General features: G+C 34.9%; 1 protein-coding gene across 5 annotated transcripts; it reads right to left on the bottom strand.

The window, feature by feature from the left end:
• Positions 1–6,543: 6,543 nt before the first annotated feature.
• Positions 6,544–24,887, bottom strand: LOC117338388 (cytoplasmic dynein 1 light intermediate chain 2-like). Of its 5 annotated transcripts, XM_033899729.1 has the most exons (14): positions 24,778–24,887; positions 22,400–22,473; positions 21,970–22,086; positions 21,556–21,786; positions 19,484–19,677; positions 18,769–18,862; positions 18,201–18,336; positions 17,213–17,324; positions 16,924–17,025; positions 14,515–14,607; positions 14,161–14,166; positions 11,683–11,785; positions 11,178–11,189; positions 6,544–8,120 (listed from the first exon to the last, which is right to left on the bottom strand). In XM_033899729.1, the coding sequence occupies exons 1-14, from the start codon at positions 24,855–24,857 to the stop codon at positions 8,014–8,016; spliced, it is 1,461 nt and encodes a 486-aa protein (XP_033755620.1). In that variant the 5' UTR covers positions 24,858–24,887; the 3' UTR covers positions 6,544–8,013. The 5 variants fall into 5 exon arrangements, with proteins under 5 accessions (XP_033755620.1, XP_033755622.1, XP_033755621.1 ...); XM_033899731.1 differs by lacking the exon at positions 11,178–11,189; XM_033899730.1 differs by lacking the exon at positions 14,161–14,166.

Here is a 24,887-nt window from a genome sequence, read left to right as displayed (position 1 = left end):
ACCCAATCAACTCATCTCTCATATAGGCCTATTGCTGGCTCATAACTATCGATGTGGTCCTTAACTGGCTGTACCATCTATTAACTCTGTAACTCTCCATATGTTGATGGCTCTGAACTTTGTGCTTGAGTACATGCTGGTAGTTCTTAAACTGTCTTACCTCGACAACACAGTGGAGGTTTTTAACTGTGGTCGTCTACATATTTCTGATTACTGTCCATCTTTATATTGATTGTTCTTACATGTAACTGTGAGTCACTCTATATGTTGATGGTTCTTACATGTAACTGTGAGTCACTCTATATGCTGATGGTTCTTATCTCTGTCTACCTGAATCCCGAACCTGTATCTCTTGGTTATGGAATATACTTATGTTCTATTACTATTAACATATGATGACAGTAAGCAGTGTATCAGGGTTTTAAAGATTGGGTTGCCATAGCCAGTGATAGCATACTATAAGTTCTGCACTCACATACAGCCCGATACTAGTGAGAGTGTGCATTAATACTACACTACCTGTGGAGTGGCATCCTCATAGATAACACACATGATAACTGATGGCTCCCCATCTGTTTTACCATTACTACAAACACTACACCGATAACTCACGTTTCTTAGTTACATTACTAATCATTGTCAACTTTTTTTTGGGGGTAGAACTAATTTTAACAAGAACTATCTACATCAACAGTTTCAGTATTGAGCAGGAACATAAAAATCTTAAAGGATACCACTAGTTCTACTTCAGATACTTATCAAATTGAATGAAAGTTTGAGTTACTCCATGTCAAAGTATATCTGTTGTATTACAATATATTGATTATAACATGATTAGCCATTATACTAGGTCCACCACTGGACAAAGTCCATCTCTCCAGTGAGGTAATGCCCTCATTTATACACTGACCAGCCACATTGTAAAACTATTATACATGTACGAGGTCCACCACTGGACAAAGTCCATTTCTCCAGTGAGGTAATGCCCTCATTTATACACTGATGTGTAAAACTATTACATGAAGCCCATGATTAGACTCCAGTGAAGTAATGCCACTCATTTGTATGTTTTGGATGTTAAGTTACAATTCCTTCACTACTATGGAATAGATAGGATTTCAATCACCAACATCTACACATCTTTTCCATATTGCTCATTGTCACACCTTTTAATTAAAACCATTCAACTATGAATACTTTAAAAGTTGGTAAGTTGGCTTAGATTTCCATATTCATATGGAACAGGATGGAGTATATGCTGCCTTTGTTTTCCTTCAAATTTCTATGTACTGTGTGTGACTTTTGTGAAATGAGATTTCAATTCATGACAAGGACAAAACTTCTTTTTTTTTTCAGTTAGATATTCACAAATTAACCTTTGTAGCCTTGGTTTTGGTAGAGAAAGGTGATCTCCTGTTTGTTCCCATTCCAATGACAATGAAAACTTGTTTGAGATTCACTATAAAGAATACAATACAAATCAAAAGACAAAAAAACACCAAAGAAACCATCTGTAACATTTATTCAAAGTTAAAGATGTACATTTTTTCCATGACCCATGCTTTACTGCTATATAAATAAGTACTTGTGTAAATAGCAGGACTCAAAAAATGTCTACATGACAGCACAGACATGAGTGTGAATATGTTTGCTAAGCAGTCATGATTTCTACAGAACACAAGAGTATTCACTGGCAGAAATGAGATTTTTTTTTTCACTTTCTAACAAAATAACAATGTTAATCATATCTTTTCTCCAACATCTGCAAATACCAAATGTATCTAACCTCCTGGTATTTACAATTATATCCAACAATTAGAGCGATTTGATGAAACAAAGACAAAACAATTTTCTTCTTTAAAAGATGCCATGATTTATATGGAAACGTAATTATATATACTAAGAGAAAAGCGAGGTAGTTATCCCTCTCGTCAATAAGTTGTCTCCCCTTACACAGTGTCGTGTGATGACAGCAATCGGTTCAGATTTAGGACATCTCACATTATCTTAACTTCTTTATAACAGCAGGTGATTCCCTCATTTATTCTACATACTTTTGTTTTTAAATATGTTGTAAATATAACTGAACAGTTGTTAGTACAGAAAACCTATTCTAAAGATAGAACATTCCCAAAGTGAACAGATTTTATTCATCACCAACAGAAACCAAAATCAAAATTGATTACAAAAAAGGGATACCCAGTACCGCAAATATACAAGGTCACATATATAAAGTAGTATACACTCGGGGCTCATTTCCAAATATAACTTATACGGAATGTGTAATCTTCCAAGTCGTTATACACCTCTAGAATTAAAAAAAAAAAAGGAAGAAAAGTCCTACATAGAAACACCATGGCAGTATCATAGCTGATTTCTCCCATACAAATGCCCCGTGTGGACCATCTATACTTTCCCTTTGGTAAACAAAACTTATCCTGTTCGTTCCAAATATGCTCTTTATTAATTTGAATGTTACTTACTAAACTGATAATTGCTTTCACGATGTTGCTTTAAGTCTTTACCAAGGTCCCGGGTAAGAGGTAGGTAAAAAATGTCAATCATTATGTACAGGAGATGGGGAAATTCTATTGGAACCATGGTAATTCACCAATTGTAAGTTGGAACCATGGTAATTCACCAATTGTAAGTCCTTGGGAAGAGGTTCCCTATCCTCCATATCTACATATGATCAACTCTATCACCTAAATTTTATAGTGAAGTCTATCAACAGGAGAGAGAGTCTAATTAGAAAACTAAACCAATATAATGTATTACAGCTTTTTGTTACATATCACGAGGAAATCAACAATGGCATCGATACAATAAACCAGAATCTTCTCTTTCTATAATAATACACAATAAACCAGAATCGTCTCTTTCTATAATAATACATGTATCTGCAGCAATGGATTTCACAGACGAAATAAAACACATTCATTTGATTTTTAATTTTTCATTGAAATATTAACACAAGAACAAGAGTATGAATGATTTAGCACAGATTAGAAATCAACACAGTAGGGGAAGGGAAACCCTAGAAACTGCTCTTAATTTACAAATATACTATGTAGGTCATAACGCTTGCACAACATATTTTGGCCAAAACAAAAGGACACTTTCAATGGCTGCTGCATCCACAGCGTTACACATTATCTTCACTGACTCGCACATCTGGTAAAATAGTTCTCTCTTTCCATACAGCATACACAGGACTCGATACAGAAATGCCTAAACAATAGTTTATTGCTGATTGTGAGGTTTAACTAATTCTGATGTTAACTCCTCTACTAACTGTTGTGACAGTGAAGTGTAATGAAGTCTGGCCTGTCTGAATATATGGCACAGTAATGATAAATGTTTCTGTGTTACTGCGGACCACTCTATATAACAATATATACGGCGAGATATAGCCAGACACTGGTCCAGCATGCACCAACCTACACAATAACATTGTGTTTATTTTTGTTTCATTGCATGCACCCGAAAATCACTACATTGAAAATGAAAACAAGAATTACTACTTAACTGATATACTTAACCTACATCGTACAATATGCATGCCTCAATTTTGATATGTTGCTGAATGATGTCCTTGGTCTACATTATATTTAAAAGCCAAATCTCATATCATGAAGATAGGTTTTAAGTGAATTTGATCAGATGACTATGAAAAAAAACATGAAATCCTAATTTTGTTTGAGGTGACAAATAGGTTGGCAATGTAATTAACTGTAGAGAACATTAATTACTGATGAAGTACAATATCTGAACAATCAGAAAATGTACAGTGTTCTACATACAAAGGAGTATGTATGTCTACTAACTATTGTGAAAATTACAAGAACTCAGAGAAACAGAATCTACATACTACCATCTAGCGAGACAATTTCAACGAGCATTTGAAAAAAATATAAAATTGAACAAATGTGCAAAAGTGACAAAAGCTGATATAATAATAAACTGAATGAATGACTAGTATTCTGTACTTTTTCTAATTCCAGCATAATCAAAGTTATAAAACTCTACAGGCAAGTTGGACAACGTTGTAACTAATCCTTACAGACATGGCATGACGACAAACCAAAATGTTTCTGGAAGTGTATGCCCAAACAGCAGTTTATAAGAGGTTATACTATAACCCAAACAAATACACATAGAAATACTGGCACACCTAACAACCATGTACCCGAAATTTGTAAATGCTGAAAGTGATTTGGTTTTGTTTTTGTGTACATGAAAAGCTTCCAGGCAGTGGGGTAAGGGAGATAACCCAATACATAGCTTCACAGTGTATCATAGAATCCTCATTAATTCTCATATAACATAAACAATGGCGAGTAATAATATATAGCAGCTTTTTTATATTTTCTATTATGCTAAACATACCTTTCATTATTGATTAAGCTCCTCTTCTTTTAAATTTCCAATTACAATTTATTACATGTCTCCAATTAATTTTTTTTATCCAACTTTCTCAAACTAAGTATGTTAAAAATTTAAACAGGGAATAATATGAATTAGATATGCAGAAACATACAATAGTAATGCATATAAACACTCTATCCTCTCTATATTGCACAAGTTGCGTTATACAAGTCTTTATCTCAAGCGTTGGCAGCACAATACTCTGGCAAGGTATGTTAAATGGTCGTCCACGTCATCCCAACAGTAACACTAACTTCCTCTTCCATAAGAAGTGTACATGTTGGAGAGATCACCATCTACCAACTGTATAACTACATTTAATATTGGATACCTTTGCCAGTTTTCATGATTTGTAACTACATGTATATCAGTAGTATTTATCTACAGAAAGAGTTGAAACCTCCATGCCATGACCATATATGAAATTTAAACTTCACATGATTTACATGAGGTAAACTGATGCCAGAAAATGTCACCAGGTAAGCAAGAACCATTGTAATTATATACCAGTATAAGTATTTAAATTGTGGAATAAAATGTTCATAACTATATACATCTTGGGAGCTTATCCAGCAAAAATGTACAGTTTTTTTAACATCACTCCTTTCATCATATTTATATATTTCATTTTATATGTAAGTTTGCTTGAAGCTGTACATTGTATATATGGGCCTGTAATAGTAATTGTTATCACAGATTCTGGTTAACCAGCCTATGTCCACGTACATTACCTGGTTAACATTTATACCTGATCCCGGTATCACAAACTGCTTAAATCCAAGTTCCACATTTTCCAGCAAATATTGCCAGTAAACATTTCTCGTCACTCTTTCCTATCTAGTGGTGGTCTTTGACATAGAAATAATTCCCAACCTTTAAAATTAATGACCGAGAAAAAATATAGCCTTTATGATAATTTCCATCTTGAGAGCCAAGTTACCTAAGATGTTTTGTGATATCGGGGCTTTATATCAATAATTGGTATTTTATATAGTTATTACTGGTTTACCATCTACATGACCACGTCTATTGTCAGGTCTTATCTCATCAACTATAGTCAGTGTTCTGTGGGTATGTTTACATAGGGTATACCTGGTATTTGTATTGTATACCTGGTATTTGTATTGTAGACCTGGTATTTGTATTGTAAACCTGATATTTGTATTGTATACCCGGTATTTGTATTGTAGACCTGGTATTTGTATTGTATACCCAGTATTTGTATTGTATACCTGGTATTTATATTGTATACCTGGTATTTGTATTGTATACCCGGTATTTGTATTGTATACCCGGTATTTGTATTGTATACCCGGTATTTGTATTGTATAACTGGTATTTGTATTGTAGACCTGGTATTTGTATTGTAAACCTGATATTTGTATTGTATACCCGGTATTTGTATTGTAGACCTGGTATTTGTATTGTATACCCAGTATTTGTATTGTATACCCGGTATTTGTATTGTATACCTGGTATTTGTATTGTATACCTGGTATTTGTATTGTATACCTGGTATTTGTATTGTATACCTGGTAATTGTATCATATACCTGGTAATTTGTATCATATACCTGGTATTTGTATTGTATACCTGGTATTTGTATCATATACCTGGTAATTGTATCGTATACCTGGTATTTGTATTGTATACCTGGTATTTGTATTGTATACCTGGTATTTATATTGTATACCCGGTATTTGTATTGTATACCTGGTATTTGTATTGTATACCTGGTATTTGTATTGTATACCTGGTATTTGTATTGTATACCCGGTATTTGTATTGTATACCTGATATTTGTATCGTATACCTGGTGTTTGTATTGTATACCTGGTATTTGTATTGTATACCTGGTATTTGTATTGGTATTGTATACCTGGTATTTGTTTTGTAGACCTGATATTTGTATTGTATACCTGGTATTGTATTGTATACCCGGTATTTGTATTGTATACCCGGTATTTGTATTGTATACCCGGTATTTGTATTGTATATCTGGTATTTGTATTGTAGACCTGACTTGTGTTTTTTCTACTCTACCCTATACTTGGAGATCTAACCTAGTATTGTGACTGTATAATGTGATTAATATAATAATCAGATAAGTTCATCTTTATAACCTCCTATAAAACAGATGTAGGTATATTTATTAACTGGTATACAGTATACTCCTGATTCTATATGAGATTGGGTAAATTGTTATTTTGTAAATATATATGCACCAGTCACTAACTTTGTGAACACATAGAATTGTAATATAGCAGATGATGTGGTCAGGAAAAATCATACAAGCCAAATAAGCACATAGTCATGTAAATCAGGGAAGATTTGGTAACATTTCTTGTCAGTTTAACAGATCAGTACATGGTTACATATATTGATTAAATAGACGTTTTTTTTTTGCAAAATGGATGAAAAGGGCTTAAGTGAGACTGAAACAGATTTGTTTTAATCAACACTAGCTTTAATAACGAAGAAACCTTAGTGATATCCAGGGGCACTGCTAGTCTCTCCAACCATACACCAAACATTCATGAAGGAAAAAATGTCACAAAGTATTTCCTGATTTACAAACACGGAGAGAAAACTTGTTTAAAACAAGAGAGTAATATGCCACATCTCATCTATACACACATAAATAAATAAAATAACATGTACAAGTTTGTGTATCACATGTGCTTAACAGTTGGTATGACAGTAGCTTTCAGTGATAATTCTCTTCATATAATCATTTATTTCTGGGGAAATAAATCGCACAGGCATACTTCAATAAACATAAAAATTTTACAACACTGTACAGATTTTTTTATAACTTACATAAAGAAAGTATACCAGTCTTTCTTTTCATCTTCAAGCAATTTCAAAATCACTGAACAGGGGACACTTTACCCATATCCCAATTGACCAGCCAGATAAATACCATTACGCATGAACCCAACGAAAAGGTGGCAGCATTATCAACAAATTCTGCAAAATCTGTATGTACAGGTGTCCTAGCAATAGTACTGTGTTACATATGGTCACCACATACCGGGATGTCTAGTTTATTACTCCATATGTACTCTGTATTCTCAAACAGGCATTTACTACCTTGCCAATGAAGGAAGTTCAATTAAATTTTACATCAACACAGTTTGTTAGGACTTTCCTGGTTCTAGCATGAAAAGATATTGTAGAATAGTTTCAAGGGTCATGTAGGTATGTCTAATGTTCAAACCTGTGTACTTGGAGTGTACCACAGATCTCAGACACCAGGCTGGAAGCCGGCCGGAGGCCATTACAGATGCACACACCAGCATATTACAGCTCTGTCTGTGGACTAAAAATCGTCAAAATTACTGGGCCAGACAAACTTACAACCCATTTATAGAACTACTAATAAGTCTGTTAAACTTTGTACGAGTCATTTTGAACACAACACTGATGAAAAGGCTGAAGATAAATTCAAGAAAGTCGCCATGTTGACTTGTGAGGCTATAGCGAAATCTTGATATCGTCGAAAAATGGTCTAGTTTGTTGTGGGCTTGGTGTGGATCTGTAGTACTTTGGTGTAAGTTTCTGTCCTCTTGTCCCTGTATAAGATCAGGATGCAGAGCTGTCAGGCCCGTTTGGTTTGGCCTCTGGTGTTTTCTTTGATCGTGTCAGTCTCTCCAGTTCAGCTGTGGCGTCCCGTGTAACAGCAGCTTTGTCTGTCAGAAAAAGTTACATTATTATTGTGTCAAGTCAGCGAAGGTCTAGATTTTGTAGACAATGTATTATAGTTATCATACCACTCATATTCTTATATATTACATATCTAATACCAATTATATATTCTTCCAATTATACTGACTTTTTGATAGTAAAGAAGTTTTTATGATTATGTTAGAGAATGCTTGCCATTGGATTTATATAGCAGTAGTATTCAGAACAATTATTAACGATGGAAACAGAACTTCAATACAGTGTAGAAAAGTGAAGAGAAATTATGAAAGATAATTACATAATAAAATATTATAAAGTAATGAATGTAAATTAAAACAGCAAAAACTGCAGTTCCAGGTTCTTCACCACACAACACATCAATATAGCTTCAGCAAATCAAGAAAACACGGACAAAATTGTCTAACACCTTTCCAACATCTTTGTTACAAAAACCAGAAAAATATTTATTGAGGGATGATTGTAAATATATAGATTCTACACTGTCTAATACTCTTCTCAGGACAACTGTAAGCATGGCATTGTAAAACACCCAAATAAAACTGAAAAAATTCTGTTGACAATTAAAATTTAGCATCATTATATATTATCATAGCAGCAGAAGCTGTTGAAATTATAAGGATGTTTCAGGTTTTTTGCCATCTTCCAACAAACTCTGGATTAAAATCAATATGCATAATGTAGGATATACATGTGGTATTGTTTCTTTTTGATTAAATTACAATTCTTTTTACAACTAGACAGAAACTATTTGTAAAATGTATCAAGAGAAAGGCATCAAACAGTGGTTATCACGAAAGATGTCGCCATCAAACAGTGGTTATCACGAAAGATGTCGCCATCGCCAGTGCACAACATGCTTGTCTATGATAAAGACAGGGTCCTATACACATGAAGAAACTAATCTCACATTATCATGCCAGGTAATTGACAGGTGTACATACAAATTGACTGCAACTAAAACTAATTACTTTTAAAAAATGAAATTCCAGGATCATGAAAACATCTAAAGGAAACTAATAAAAGCGTTTGACAGTAAATAGAATGCTATGGAAGCTGATGTACTACTTGCTACGGCCTGACACCTTTTGTGATTCTTCCCCGTTTTTCTACAAAAATAATTGGTATTAACCTTTGACCACATGTTATAGATAAAACAACACTGTCATTTTATTGTTATGGAATTATTTTAATTCTTAAATTTGGAAATCACTAACGTCAAGTAGAGAAGTGATTCTGAAGAATGCAAGCAGGGTGGAACCGTGTTTCTGCTAAATCCATATTCTAGTTAAGTTAGTGACATTTACCTTTGTCCAATAACAAAGCCAAGATACTTGTCAAGTGATAAAAGCCTCTAGAATTATCAAGAGTATGCTAAAATTCTATTTATAGTAAAAGTGACCTTTAACCTTTGAAATCACACTCGTACTTCAACATATCTAATAAACTACTTTCCATCAAGGTATGTTAAACATGTAAAATTTTATCAATGTCTCTAAATCATAAGACAGCAATATTTTATTTAAATAACAGAGACCTTGATCCCATGACCGATGATGCCCATATTTAAATTTGTCGGAAGACCTATATGATATATAATTAAAATCGGCTCAGAAAATGACCCCTAGTATTATCACAATGGTTATAAGACGGACAGATGGACAAATAGACTGAACATTATACTCTCATACAGAGGCCAATGGGGGTATATAACCATCCATATAATAAAGAGAGGGTATCATATTTATAGTGTATACCTTTACAGATAATAGTAAATATAAACTGTTTAAATTAGCAAAACTTGACAGTATGTCATCCATGTAAAAGATAGCTTCAACTATGTATTTTTCCTCACACAATTGTAGCTACAGTGATTTTGAATTCAGTAGTCTGAATTCATTCTACTGACTTTGAATTAGAGAATTGTCCACAACATTGTAGTTATATCACAAACATCCCATGTTACCTTAAAATATGCATTAATAGCAAAGCCTCAATGCTAGTTTGAGATCACACTAGATGATGGAGAGATGTTTTTAAACGAGTAGAGCCTAGTCTAGCTTGACTGCCACAGCAAGACTCATGTGACAACTCTCCTGTCACAGCCTATCCTCAGGTATAAACCCATGTACACACACCATCTTCTGATATTACATCAGGACCTCAAAATAAATACTTCATGGCATCTCTGTTACTGATTTTTTCATTCTAGATATGCAGTCAGATTGATTTTTGTGTATTTTTTTAAAAATGATATAAACTTGTGAAATCATATTACACTGCATTCAATAAAAACTCCTGGATGTTAAAAGAGTTATTCCAAAATTTGATTTTCTGTATCAATGACCTAAAAAAACTATAAAATTGTTAAAATTATAAAACTTACACAAGTAACAAAATATTTGAGGACAGATAAATTGATGTGTGTATACAGCTGGGTGTACGACTGACAGGTAGTAGGCAGTAGAATGGAGACGCCCCAGCTAGTTATGTGATCAGACCGTGTTAGACACATCTAGGGTACCTAGCGGACTACAGACCTGGGTGGGCCTTCAACGGTTTACCTCTGGTTTGGTTTAACAAAGAATTCAAACTTCCCTGCTCCATGTTGGCATGCAATTTAGTCTTGATTGCGAACCGACTGGGTGTTGGTGGACTACCTACATACAAGTACAAATCACCTGGCTTGTGAAGATCTGGAGATGACCATGCTGCCAATATCACTACCTTTCCCCTAAAGCATGACTGTCATCTACCCCATCACCAGCTTTAGATTTTGGCTTTCTCTTAACATAGATCAATGATCAAATACTATCCTTCTGCAGAAGCAATTCTGTTGGATGTTTTTAACATTTAAATCTGACTTACCTGTAATCAATCAGCTTAATTCTCTTAGCAATTCTTTTCCAAAAGCATTTATAACTGTAACGTCTTTGAATAAGCTCATGAATGACTATCATTATCCTGTGTTGTATCTATGGGATACGAAAGCCTTTACCTTATAAACCTGACCCGCCCACCACAGCTAATACCAACACACTTACCACTGTCAACCACTGCTCTCATAATAACAATGTATAAACAGGTTTACTACCATACACAACATACTCAAATACTAGTGCTCCATTGTTAACATCATACCCAGTGTCAACTTTGTCAGAAGACTGTCGCTAAGTCCTTGAAATTTTCAAATTTCACCAGATGAAAACCAGGAATTCAGATCTTAATAGGCAAACATGTTTCAAAATGCATAAATTAGTATTTCTTTGGTTGGACATAGCAGAGAGTAGTCTTTGGAAATAACTATAAATAGTAACATACAATACTAGAGGACATAATAGCCACATTGCCAGTCTATCTACACGTTAGTTAACATGCAGTGTTTACATGGACCGAGGCACACAGTCACAAAGTCAAAATGGGTAAAATAAAATACACAAATCTAACAAATAGATAATCTTTCCCTCAAAAACTACAAGTCAGAGCCAAACTTTCATTCCCTGTAGAAAGATGATGTAACACGTCAGAGTTTGTCAGTCGGATATTTACCTGCTTTAGTTGGGACAGGTGTGCGTGTGTTTTTGTTCAGTAGACTGTTGAAGAAGTTAGCTAACATCCCTTCACTGGTGTTCTGAGGATTCTTGCCGTCCAGCTACAATGAGAATGGTGATGTCTGTGTTATAATGTGAAAGATACAGGTGTTAAATGTACAGGTGTGAAGGAACAATTCAACAATGTGATGTATCCTTACACACAATAAATCATGAAATCCTCTTTTACATATTGGGTGTTAACAAAAGTATGTACTCTGAAGCTTTCTCAGTATGACACTAGGAAAGACAGTACCCACGACCACTTCATATTAAAACGATAATTGTATTATATTTATAACTTACCATGGTCACTGTCCTAATACATGTCATAAATAAGCATCTTATTCTACCCAAAAGTAATTTGTGACACATATGTATACCAATATGTAATCTATTTGCAAACTGATGTAAGAAAATATATGAACATTCTGTGTAATATTAGAATGCCTTTAAACTATTCATGAATTCCAACTGATTTTTAGATTTATTATACACATGAATCCATACAATTGTGTAAGAAATATCTTACAAAGCTGTCATTAATCTTGTGTCAACATCTCGAAAGGAAAATTTTGAAATACATAATGCAAATACCATGTGAAACAAACACAGTGCTATCATTGGCAACATGATGTTTGTGTGAGACATGGTAGTCACTAGATCTGACACAATCTAGCTTACAGTTCCTAGCTAAAATACCACATGTTTGTTGTAGAAAACAGTAAGATTTATACTAGTTTAGGTATAAATATATGTAAAACTAGCAGAATATACTTAAATACACACTTTTATTTTAGCAGAACAAAATATTGTAATGTCTTTACTGTTGTCATATCTTGTTTGTATCTCCAGTTTTATATTTTAGAACAAGCAACCATTATTTGGAGTCTGGGATTAAATATGCTGATGATAGTTAGTTTGATTAGTAATGGGTATAGATCTGTTTATACATTAGAGGTTATTATTCTACAGAGCGTAAAATATACCCTGTATTTCCCAAAACAAAAACTTCCACCCAGCTGACATCATTGCCTAAACTGTCTTAATAATCTATTAATACTATAACCCAAACCTATGTATCATGCATCGAGATGCTCCATGCCCCGACACAGGCTGTTCCCAGGTAGTTCTCCTCCCTATCTCTGCTATGTAGTACAACGTAACGTAGATACTTTTTACACTGATTACATACTTTTTACTCCAATTACTTCCTCATACTTTATGATGCTCTATATTTTATTCTAATTCTCCATGTCCTAACCTCTTTCTAGACTAAAGTCGATGCTATTTACTTGCATTACTTCTCTTTAGTAATAATTCTGTTTATCACATAGAATTTCTAGGTAAATAACAGTCCACTGCGTTAAAGATGTGAGTTCTGCAGAGTTGTGTATACACATCTAATATGGTGATACAATTTGATGACGCTACAGTGACTGATTATAGCAGATGACCTATACTAAAACCTCTATAACAAATTATATAGACAATATCACTCAGACGACCTACACTAAAACCTCTGTAACAATTTATATAGACAATATCACTCAGACGACCTACACTAAAACCTCTGTAACAATTTATATAGACAATATCACTCAGACGACCTACACTAAACCTCTGTAACAATTTATATAGACAATATCACTCAGATGACCTACACTAAAACCTCTGTAACAATTTACATAGACAATATCACTCAGACGACCTACACTAAAACCTCTGTTACAATTTATATAGACAATATCCCTCAGATGACCTACACTAAAACCTCTGTAACAATTTATATAGACAATATCACTCAGACGACCTACACTAAAACCTTTGTAATAATTTATATAGACAATATCACTCAGACGACCTACACTAAAACCTCTGTAACAATTTATATAGACAATATCACTCAGACGACCTACACTAAAACCTTTGTAACAAATTATATAGACAATATCACTCAGACGACCTACACTAAAGCCTCAATCTGTAACATTATATAAAGAGAATAATATATGTGGTAGAAAAAAATTATTATACAAAATTTTAACATTCAGAGAAATTATATGAAAATTGTAAATTCAAAGCAAATGAAATTGTTTCAATACATTACATATACCATGCAAAAATAGGTAGTTCCACACATAGTGAAAAAACACAACTTAAATTGAAATGAAATTTGGGAACAACTGCGAAATTAAGATCACTTAAGATTCCAATGAGATCAACACTAGGATTTTCATTTTCTAGACATTTTCAGCATGCACATATCAGCTATCAATAGACAGAGTTAAGTTTTCTGAGAGTTTTGATGCTGAAAATTCAAATAAAATTGACATAGTTACAGATTCAGAAGCAAGTCTATATAGAGATGAAATGACAATGGATGACAATGAAATAGTGCTTTATATCATTTCACCAGAGATTAAAATCAACTTACCACCCTCTAAATCAAAAACAAACAAAAGAGCAAAATCTTACCAGTGTTAAAATATATTTTGAGAAAATTTAATAAATATGAATTTTAATAATGTTACAACAAACAATCTCCTCAGCATTCTATAATTAAACTAAGCACAACAAAACAAATACAAAATTGTATCATTACTGTAACCTACTCCATAACTATGACCTAGTTTTGAACATGCAAGAACAGTAATTCAATTCAGGCACAGTTCTCGAAAAAATAATTCATAAACCAAATATTAAGCAATCCAATCTATAACATTACACAATCAAAATCAAATGAAAAGAAAATGAAGAAAAATGTCACCACAACACTGCAAATACATGCCTTTTTAGGAGAACTACTGGCCTGAGGGGTTGTTGGTCGTGGTGATGTGCTCTGCTTGTTGGTTGCAGCTGCTGGCGGTCGTAGAGGTGACTCCTTCATAAAAACAAGGAAATACAATAGATAGGTTAAGTTACTTGCATATCAATTGGGTTTGAAAACAAGTTGCTACTTGATAGTGTTAATTTCAAAGTAAATTAATCTGAACTATCTATGGAAAAAAGAACAACATACAAACTGTTGAGAGAAATCTAGCTTCCATTGAGCAAGTGTCACGCGATGTATTGAATGATTAAATAAATTGCCATTTACAAGAAGAGGACATTGACACCTTTGAACTCCACAGCAGACATTTAAGACTAGCCTCTCGATGAGGATTTGTAATCTACCATTCACTTGACAGTGGAGATGTGGGGCTAGCCTCTGTATGAGGATTTGTAATCTACCATTCACTTGACCGTGGAGATGTGGGGTTAGCCTCTCGATGAGGATTTGTAATCTACCATTCACTTGACCGTGGAGATGTGGGGTTAGCCTCTCGATGAGGATTTGTAATCCACCATCCACTTGACAGTGGAGATGTGGGGTTAGCCTCTGTATGAGGATTTGTAATCTACCATTCACTTGACCGTGGAGATGTGGGGTTAGCCTCTTGATGAGGATTTGTAATCTACCATTCACTTGACCGTGGAGATGTGGGGTTAGCCTCTCGATGAGGATTTGTAATCTACCATTCACTTGACTGTGGAGATGTGGGGTTAGCCTCTCGATGAGGATTTGTAATCCACCATTCACTTGACTGTGGAGATGTGGGGTTAGCCTCTCGATGAGGATTTGTAATCTACCATTCACTTGACCGTGGAGATGTGGGGTTAGCCTCTCGATGAGGATTTGTAATCTACCATTCACTTGACCGTGGAGATGTGGGGTTAGCCTCTCGATGAGGAGGATTTGTAATCTACCATCCACTTGACCGTGGAGATGTGGGGTTAGCCTCTGTATGAGGATTTGTAATCTACCATTCACTTGACTGTGGAGATGTGGGGTTACCCTCTGTATGAGGATTTGTAATCTACCATTCACTTGACCATGGAGATGTGGGGTTAGCCTCTGAATGAGGATTTGTAATCTACCATTCACTTGACTGTGGAGATGTGGGGTTAGCCTCTTGATGAGGATTTGTAATCTACCATTCACTTGACTGGAGATGTGGGGTTAGCCTCTGTATGAGGAGGATTTGTAATCTACCATTCACTTGACTGTGGAGATGTGGGGTTAGCCTCTCGATGAGGATTTGTAATCTACCATTCACTTGACCATGGAGATGTGGGGTTAGCCTCTGAATGAGGATTTGTAATCTACCATTCACTTGACTGTGGAGATGTGGGGTTAGCCTCTGAATGAGGATTTGTAATCTACCATTCACTTGACTGTGGAGATGTGGGGTTAGCCTCTGTATGAGGATTTGTAATCTACCATTCACTTGACTGTGGAGATGTGGGGTTAGCCTCTCGATGAGGATTTGTAATCTACCATTCACTTGACTGTGGAGATGTGGGGTTAGCCTCTGTATGAGGATTTGTAATCTACCATTCACTTGACTGTGGAGATGTGGGGTTAGCCTCTCGATGAGGATTTGTAATCTACCATTCACTTGACCGTGGAGATGTGGGGTTAGCCTCTCGATGAGGATTTGTAATCTACCATTCACTTGACCGTGGAGATGTGGGGTTAGCCTCTCAAAGAGGACTTGTAATCTACCATTCACTTGACCGTGGAGATGTGGGGTTAGCCTCTCGATGAGGATTTGTAATCTACCATTCACTTGACCGTGGAGATGTGGGGTTAGCCTCTCGATGAGGATTTGTAATCTACCATTCACTTGACTGTGGAGATGTGGGGTTAGCCTCTCAAAGAGGACTTGTAATCTACCATTCACTTGACTGTGGAGATGTGGGGTTAGCCTCTGTATGAGGATTTGTAATCTACCATTCACTTGACCGTGGAGATGTGGGGTTAGCCTCTCAAAGAGGACTTGTAATCTACCATTCACTTGACTGTGGAGATGTGGGGTTAGCCTCTGTATGAGGATTTGTAATCTTGTTCATCTTAGGGTAAGTTAAGAAGTGAATTTCCAGCACTAAGTTTCAGGATAAATAGTTGGTCTAAATTGATGGTAAACATTTAGAAATTATGTTAATTATCATTTGAATATTTTGCACTTTTAACCCATAAATTCTACTATAAACCAAGTTTAAATGAAATCTGACAAAAGTTTCAAAGAAATTTACAATATGTCTGTTGACTACGGAGGAAAGGTATTGTTGAATTACAGTAAAACACCTGCGTGATGTATGTCACGAAAATATAACCATAACTATACACTTTATGATTTAACGGTAAAGGACTTACTCCAGCTGCACCAGGTGCCGGCTGTTTGCTCAACTGCATTTGTTGTTTCACCAAGAAAACTTGTTCATCTTCAGCTATCACCTCTGCATCCCGCTGTACAGGCTGAAACATTTCCATCATTTATATGTAAGCTTCACTAAACAATTACAATAATATACACTGTAAAAGCTAAATATAGATGTTCAATTGATGATGAAATTATTTTCGCCAATTGATTTTTTCATTCATTACAGGTAAATGAGTTTGAGCTTCAATTAGCTTGTGTAAGTGTATATATTTGGGTACACACCTTTCTCGTCATTGGTTTCACTATAACATCTTCATAACAGTCCTCGGCCTTCATGCTGCTGAGGTTTTCATATAAAATCTTTATCTTCTTTTCGTTATCCCAGCCAGTAGGACTGAAAATACAATGGTTCTGATATGTTCAATAACGAAAGAATAAGATGTGATAAATGTGTCTGAAATTCCTATTGTAATTCATAATATACAATATATGGACTGGAGTGATCCACAAATAAGAAGTTCAAGTGTTTCTAATAGTTTGTATCATGTCAAGATCTGCATCCTTGGAATATTATGTTATTACCCAAGGTTAATGGTTACTCATTTCATTGACTCCCAGATATAAAAGTGCTCCATCATTATATTGATTGTTAAGATTACAGAGGAACAACCTCCCAATCAATATGACTTTCACAGATGAGTTATAGCACAATATCTTCAATCAAACCCTTGGATTCTGATATTATATTATTGTAATTGGAATGGTACTGTATAGTACCAATAGAGACAAGATCTCTTATATCATCAGACATGTCAGAAATCACTAGTTTATCCTGCAGTCATTTTTCAGGAGAATCTTTATATTCACTCATGAAACTTCCCTACAATGTTAAAGCTACTGAGTGCTGAGACACCCAATGGAACATATTGGTGGTATATGTAATGATATTATTTACATTTATATAACTATTTCACACAAATAACTTTATTCTTTGTTATATATGCTCGCATTCACTCCACGAAGACTGCAGAATTAACCACAGTAATCAAAACAGTGGCAGTGAAGAATTTTAACATAGCAAACTATTTTCAATTTGATTTCTTGCTACAAGTTTCACCAGATGAAAGATAAGATATTTGATACATTTATAATGTGACATTTATACTTCATCTATTTGTACTAAAATACTACTAATTAAGGTGGTAATCATTCTACATTCTAGTACATTTTTATGAAATAGAAAACTAGAGAGATTTACAGTGATACTTACACAAATACACTGTCCTTTTCTACAACATACGCCTGTTGTGAGAAGGGGAATCCATATATTCTATGTTCAAAATACCTATACAACAAATCACAGTTTTTATCTTCCTTCACAGATGTGTACACTAAGGCAGCACCAACTAGAAATGGTTAAGGAAAACAGTTTTTAGTGGCAAACATGCAGCTCTACAGCCACAAATGTTCATTTTTATTTCAACACATTAATCACCCCAAGTAGATACTCAGGACAAGAATCAAAAATTTTTGATGTCCCTTCAGGCAAGTAGATTAATGTTATCTTTCCCTGCCTTGGGGGTGTGACAAAGAAATCTCAACCCAAGGGGGGATTCATGAACATCCAACCCGAGACTTGCCAAAGGTTGGACATTTATGAATTTCCCCGAGGGTTGAGATTTCTTTGTCACACCCCAAAGGCAGTGCAAGGCGTACAATCTGTCATACCCTAGGGGTTGACAGAGAAATCTCCCAAGTCTAAAACTGGAGATAAATCGGTGAACTGTGGGAGAATTCAAAATCTACATGAAGAGTGTCTGGGCAGGACAAAAGGATACTTTGCAAGCAGAATTTCCTTATGTGTTGCTGGATGAAGTCAAAATGCTCCTCCCTGTAGTCATGTTCTTTCTCTAGTGTGGAGATTGCATCAGTCTGAAATTCAGTAATTAGAAAATATAACAACATTTCAACATAAAGTCATCAAATTCAAACTGTACCATATAATAAGCTGTCATTTCTCCAGCACCAACAAATTAAAATCAAAGATTTTCTCTATTTCTGGAGTCCTCCTATGTGATTTAGATTTACCGGAATTACCACAAGTCAGAACCCGCAAGGTGATGTGACTACAGGTTGAGTTAATTCAAATCTTTCAGATTAAGATTTCTTACAAAATAGATCAAGTTGAAAAGTCTTGAAATTATTAAATATTGGTACAAATTTGTCCTATAAAGTACAGTAGTGATATAACAATGTGACTCAGAGAATAGATATCCAGGTCCTTAGACAAGCACAGGAATTTTGCCAGATGACTGTAAGGTCTGGTATTACACTCCATATTTTCAACTGAAAATAGTCCAAGTATTTTTTTTTTTTTTTTTTATTTCTAACTAAATTTAACCTAGTTTTCAAGTTAGAAATGTACCCACAAAAACTGACAACTGTCAAAGCAACGATGCTGTTTTACCAAATTTCAGATTCCAGATTCAAATTTTAGTACAAGGTCGACCAACTCCCAAAATCCCGAAATGATGTGTGGTTACGAATGCTTACCTTGGTAATGACCACTACAATTGGAATACCTAGGTTCTGTGACAGGGTGTTTTCCCCTAGGGGTAGTAGTACTCTGTCTTCCTCTGTATGTGAGGCTGAAGGATGAAGGGGGTTCACATCTCGCCTGGGGGCGGCCACAGATTGTGAAGATTGACCCTCCTCTGGCTCGGTGTACTCCTGGAAGAACCTCACCACTGAAACGTGACATGAACAGTACAACAACATATGGTATAATTGTTTGTTTTCATCCTTACAAACATCTTATGCATTAAGATTCTTCTTGATCAAGTCCTTGTTTACATAATACCGACATGATCAAGTCTTTGTTTACACAATACTGACATGATCAAGTCCTTGTTTACATAATACTGACATGATCAAGTCCTTGTTTACATAATACTGACATAATCAAGTCCTTGTTTACATAATACTGACATAATCAAGTCCTTGTTTACATAATACCGACATGATCAAGTCCTTGTTTACATAATACCTACATGATCAAGTTCTTGTTTATATAATACTGACATGATCAAATCCTTGTTTACATAATACCGACATGACCAAATCCGTGTTTACATAATACCGTCATGATCAAGTCCTTGTTTACACAATACCGACATGATCAAGTCCTTGTTTACACAATACCGACATGATCAAGTCCTTGTTTACACAATACCGACATGATCAAGTCCTTGTTTACATAATACCTACATGATCAAGTTCTTGTTTATATAATACTGACATGATCAAATCCTTGTTTACATAATACCGACATGACCAAATCCGTGTTTACATAATATCGTCATGATCAAGTCCTTGTTTACATAATACTGACATGATCAAGTCCTTGTTTACACAATACCGACATGATCAAGTCCTTGTTTACACAATACCGACATGATCAAGTCCTTGTTTACACAATACCGACATGATCAAGTCCTTGTTTACACAATACCGACATGATCAAGTCCTTGTTTACTCAATACTGTCATGATCAAGTCCTTGTTTACACAATACCGTCATGATCAAGTCCTTGTTTACACAATACCGACATGATCAAGTCCTTGTTTACACAATACCGACATGATCAAGTCCTTGTTTACACAATACCGTCATGATCAAATCCTTGTTTACATAATACCGATAAGATCAAGTCCTTGTTTACATAATACCGACATGATCAAGTCCTTGTTTACATAATACCGTCATGATCAAATCCTTGTTTACATAATACCGACATGATCAAATCCTTGTTTACATAATACCGACATGATAAAGTCCTCGTTTACAAAAATACTGACATGATCAAATCCTCATTTACATAATACTGACATGATCAAATCCTCATTTACACAAACAGATGCAGTGCAATTCTGGTGACTTTTGAGAGGTGATAATGGACCCTATCCCCGATGGAAATTCTTTCATATTGAAGCCAATTCCAAAAATTTGCAGTTCACTCCTGAGAAATTCTTTCCCAGTTCTATAATTATTTTCTTCGAAAAAAAAAAAAAAAAAAAAAAGAAAGAAAGAAGATAAATATGCCCTATCTCAAATGAGTGGAAAAAATCTCCTGAATTTAATCAAATCCTCTTGTAAAACAACAGAGACATGATCAAATCCATATTATATACACTCAAAATATGATATTGCCTGATTTCCTTACTTCTGCCTTACATTGAGTGACATATACATGTCTTATCCTACACCAGTAAGTACAAAGCATTGTATGTAATACAGCTACAACTCACCCAGAAATCAATAACATAATCCTTTTCTCACTCTTTTTTATGAACCTGAGCTGAATGAATACCAGGCATTTAGTACATTCACTATTGTATCATAGTCTGTCCATGTTCCCACCTGTTGTACATGCACCACCAGTTACATTGTAACATTCAATCTAATTTCAATAATGTTATACAATTTAAAGTTTCCCTTTGTCAAATTTCATTAAAATACTGTTTAGGAGCTGGACAAAGAAACATTATCAAACTTAAACAGACTTGTACAGATGAGACATCCTGAACAACACAAACACACTGTAATTGGTAGTCTGAATTACTTACAGCTTTCCTCATATTCTCTTCGATCCTCATGCTGTAGTTTGAGTCTGTCAATGTGTTCTCGGAGAACATTTGTCCACTTCTCCAAAGATTCCATGATTGACCATGGATTTGACATGGATGCCACTAATACGACTAGATTATGTTCAAAATTGTCCTTTGTTACACAATATTTTAGTAAACCATTGTGACTTGGGTCACCATCTAACACCCATACTCCTAATCGTGCTTTTTCTGAAAAAAACCCATATACACTTCAAAAATTAATACAGTACTATAGGAAACTGCTTTAAAAACAGTAGCTCTTAAAAAAATTGGAAGGAATTACTACTTTTCATTTTTCAAACTATTATGAAAAGTATTTTTTGTTTTTCTTTGAGCACAACTATCCAATGAATGCCAAGTAATTATACGTACCATCTCTGTATTCATCTTTGATATTTATGAAGTAGTACTCTAAACCTGTCCCCTTCTTTGGTTCTTCTACACCTTGTAATTTTGCTACTAGTGTTGTTTTTCCACTTTCATTATCTCCTGAAAATACAATATATCAGAAATATCGATATCACTATCAATATTTTTGTTGTATCGGATTTCATGACAGCTATTTGGGCTTGTGAGTCCTGGAATCACTGTTTTTGAAAAGAATGAGTCTCAGGCCAAAATTATGAGTAATAATTAAACAAGTTTTACAGATACCTTATGAAATTAAAGTTAAAAATTTGATAGTCAACCTATAATAATAGAGAGGATAGATTTCTAACTTAATTTAATATATTAAAATGTCTGATTCAAACAAAGTAATAAAGAAAACAATGTGCGACAGAATTTTCTTCAAACCACATACCAAGTAATAATACTGATTTTGTTGATGGAAGATTTGATGCAGAACTTGACTGGACTTCTCCCAAGATGGTGGCCCTGAATCATGTAAAATGTAAAATGTTAGAGAATGCAGATACCAGGATTAAGGAATGAACAAATATAATCTGACAGAAATTCAAATTTGGAATCACCACATTAACACAGAGGTGCTCTCAGTGACCTTGTCCCATCCAGGACTCCTGTCTAGAATGTCAAATTGATGTTTGATTGTTGGTAGATAGAAATAGATGCTATATCTTCCCCCAGCTCCACTTTGCTCCGATAGGGTGATTAGTCAGTCTACGAATTACATCTTTAGTTTGCAATATGGCATCGAGTCAAGAGCGAAATTTTGACCAGTGTAAAGCGTGGATCTACATGAACAGAACAGAACACCAATATAGGATGTTTTACAGTAATTAAAATAATTACTTCATTTACACTTATACGTAAAGTAGGTGTTACCTTTTGACTAATTTTAATTTATCTGCACCAAAATCTTAGGGACATCAAACGGTGTCAATCATATAGAAGTGTGGTCTGGCCCAACCAGTGTGTGAAAGTAACTCATGAATCTTCACAGACAATAGGTCTATATAAATTTCAAATGGCATAGACCCAACCAAATTTCTATAGACCGCAATTTTTTCCACTAAAATAATGACAAACTCTGATTTTCAATTCATTGCGATATGTGTGTTTATTTATCGTAAATTTCGTAAATTTGAAGCATTCAGCAGTCGTATGGCCGACACACCTTCCGACTTAGCAGGGTTATCTATGATATTTGTTTGTGCCTTGGCGGATTCAATGTGTAACGTACTCTTTTCATGGGCTTTGATGGTGTCTATTTTGAAGTTTGACGTTCCTTCAAACCACATCTGTGACTGTATGTTGGACTTGTTTTTTCCAAACATCTTGCAAGTCTCGCACCACATTTTAGTAGAGTCAAATTTTAGCCATGACCTTCCTACCTGCCAGTAAGGCATGAACGCCCGTTCCCTTGTGTCTTCATATGCATTGCGTTTTTGTTTCGTCGTATCTTCTGATGAAGGTATTGCCCCTTTTCTCTTTTGATTAGGTTTAGCCCCCTCATAATAGCGTAAGAAGTTCGCCATATTGTATCGCAATCAGTATCAACGGAGCGCTTGACTGAGAGTGATCTCCCCTCAATCAACCGGACGTTTGAAACGTTAGCGTAGTACACATGTCTACAGAACTTGATCGGACAAACAAAGCATGAAAACGAACAACACTTAAGAGAAATGCAATTGATGCTATTTATTTATAACATTTAAAATACGTTTTAGACATTAATAAGCAATTTAATTGCTTAGACATCAGGTCTACTGTGCTGACGTTTTTGTATAGACCGACAGGTTTTTCTATGGCCTCGGTCTATCGGTCTATCGTTACTTTCGCACACTGCCCAACACACCAGACATGGTATCAGGGCCAGAAGAAAGAGTAAGAGGTCACTATACTTTCAGCCAGTTTGGGTTGGATTTATTTCTTTACTATTATATATTCCTAAAGGTCATATCAGACAGAACATGACAAGTTATTCCCATGTGGTCTTTCATTGTCATCACTTTATTCATCCAAGAGAAATTTCACTGATAAAATGTGTGAAAATATTATTTTATTACAGTAAGGACTTGTTATTTCACGATCATATGCATTAAGAACAATTCAAACAATTAAAAACAACCCTGGTTCTCTTTAATATGTAAAAGGTAAAAAAAAAAAACAAAAAAAAAAACAGCCCTTGTTCTCATTAATTTGTAAAAGTCCATGCAGGGAAAATACAACAGGCAGACCAGATTTTAGCCATTGCAATTAATATTGGTGAATATCATATTGATTAAAAACACCAGAATTAAATTCCATTGCTTTATATAATAAAAGCATAAACATTTTCTCGATAATAACTCTAACTATAAACAATGTTTCATATTGCCGTGATTACAGCTATTTGCCATCAGCTGTCACATCAGTAGTCATGTGACCAACGTTATCGAATAGCACTTGTTTTCATCATAGTCAACACGCGAGAAAATTCTACCAACCGGCTGTCATTGATAGGAAATTAAGTACATAGTTTAGACATCTGATTATAGTGCTGTCTATTTCCTCGATCATCTTAGAATGTCACTCCTGTGTGTTTATCAGTTCTTTAATAAAACGATGCTCTTGTCTGCATCTTTCAGACTCAGAGTCTGCAAAAAAGGGTTGACGGATAAATTATGATGAATTTAGTCCAACTACAAACCCTGGTACAATGATTTTTAACCATCGAAAACATTCTTTTTGATTGCAATAGCTACAAAAGATTTCCAACATGTTTTCTGTAAGCATTACCAAAGATTCTGAGCTTCATTATCGTCGTCATCGCCAGCTATCGCACCCATATTCTCATTTCTCTCGCCTGTGGGCGCCATCTTGGTCCGAAATATGCCCGGATATTGATC

The sequence above is a fragment of the Pecten maximus genome, chromosome 11 (genome assembly GCF_902652985.1).
Source record: "Pecten maximus chromosome 11, xPecMax1.1, whole genome shotgun sequence".
NCBI classification, from domain to species: domain Eukaryota; kingdom Metazoa; phylum Mollusca; class Bivalvia; order Pectinida; family Pectinidae; genus Pecten; species Pecten maximus.
Note: the sequence above shows the minus strand (reverse complement) of the source record. Positions and strands in the feature narration are given on the sequence as shown.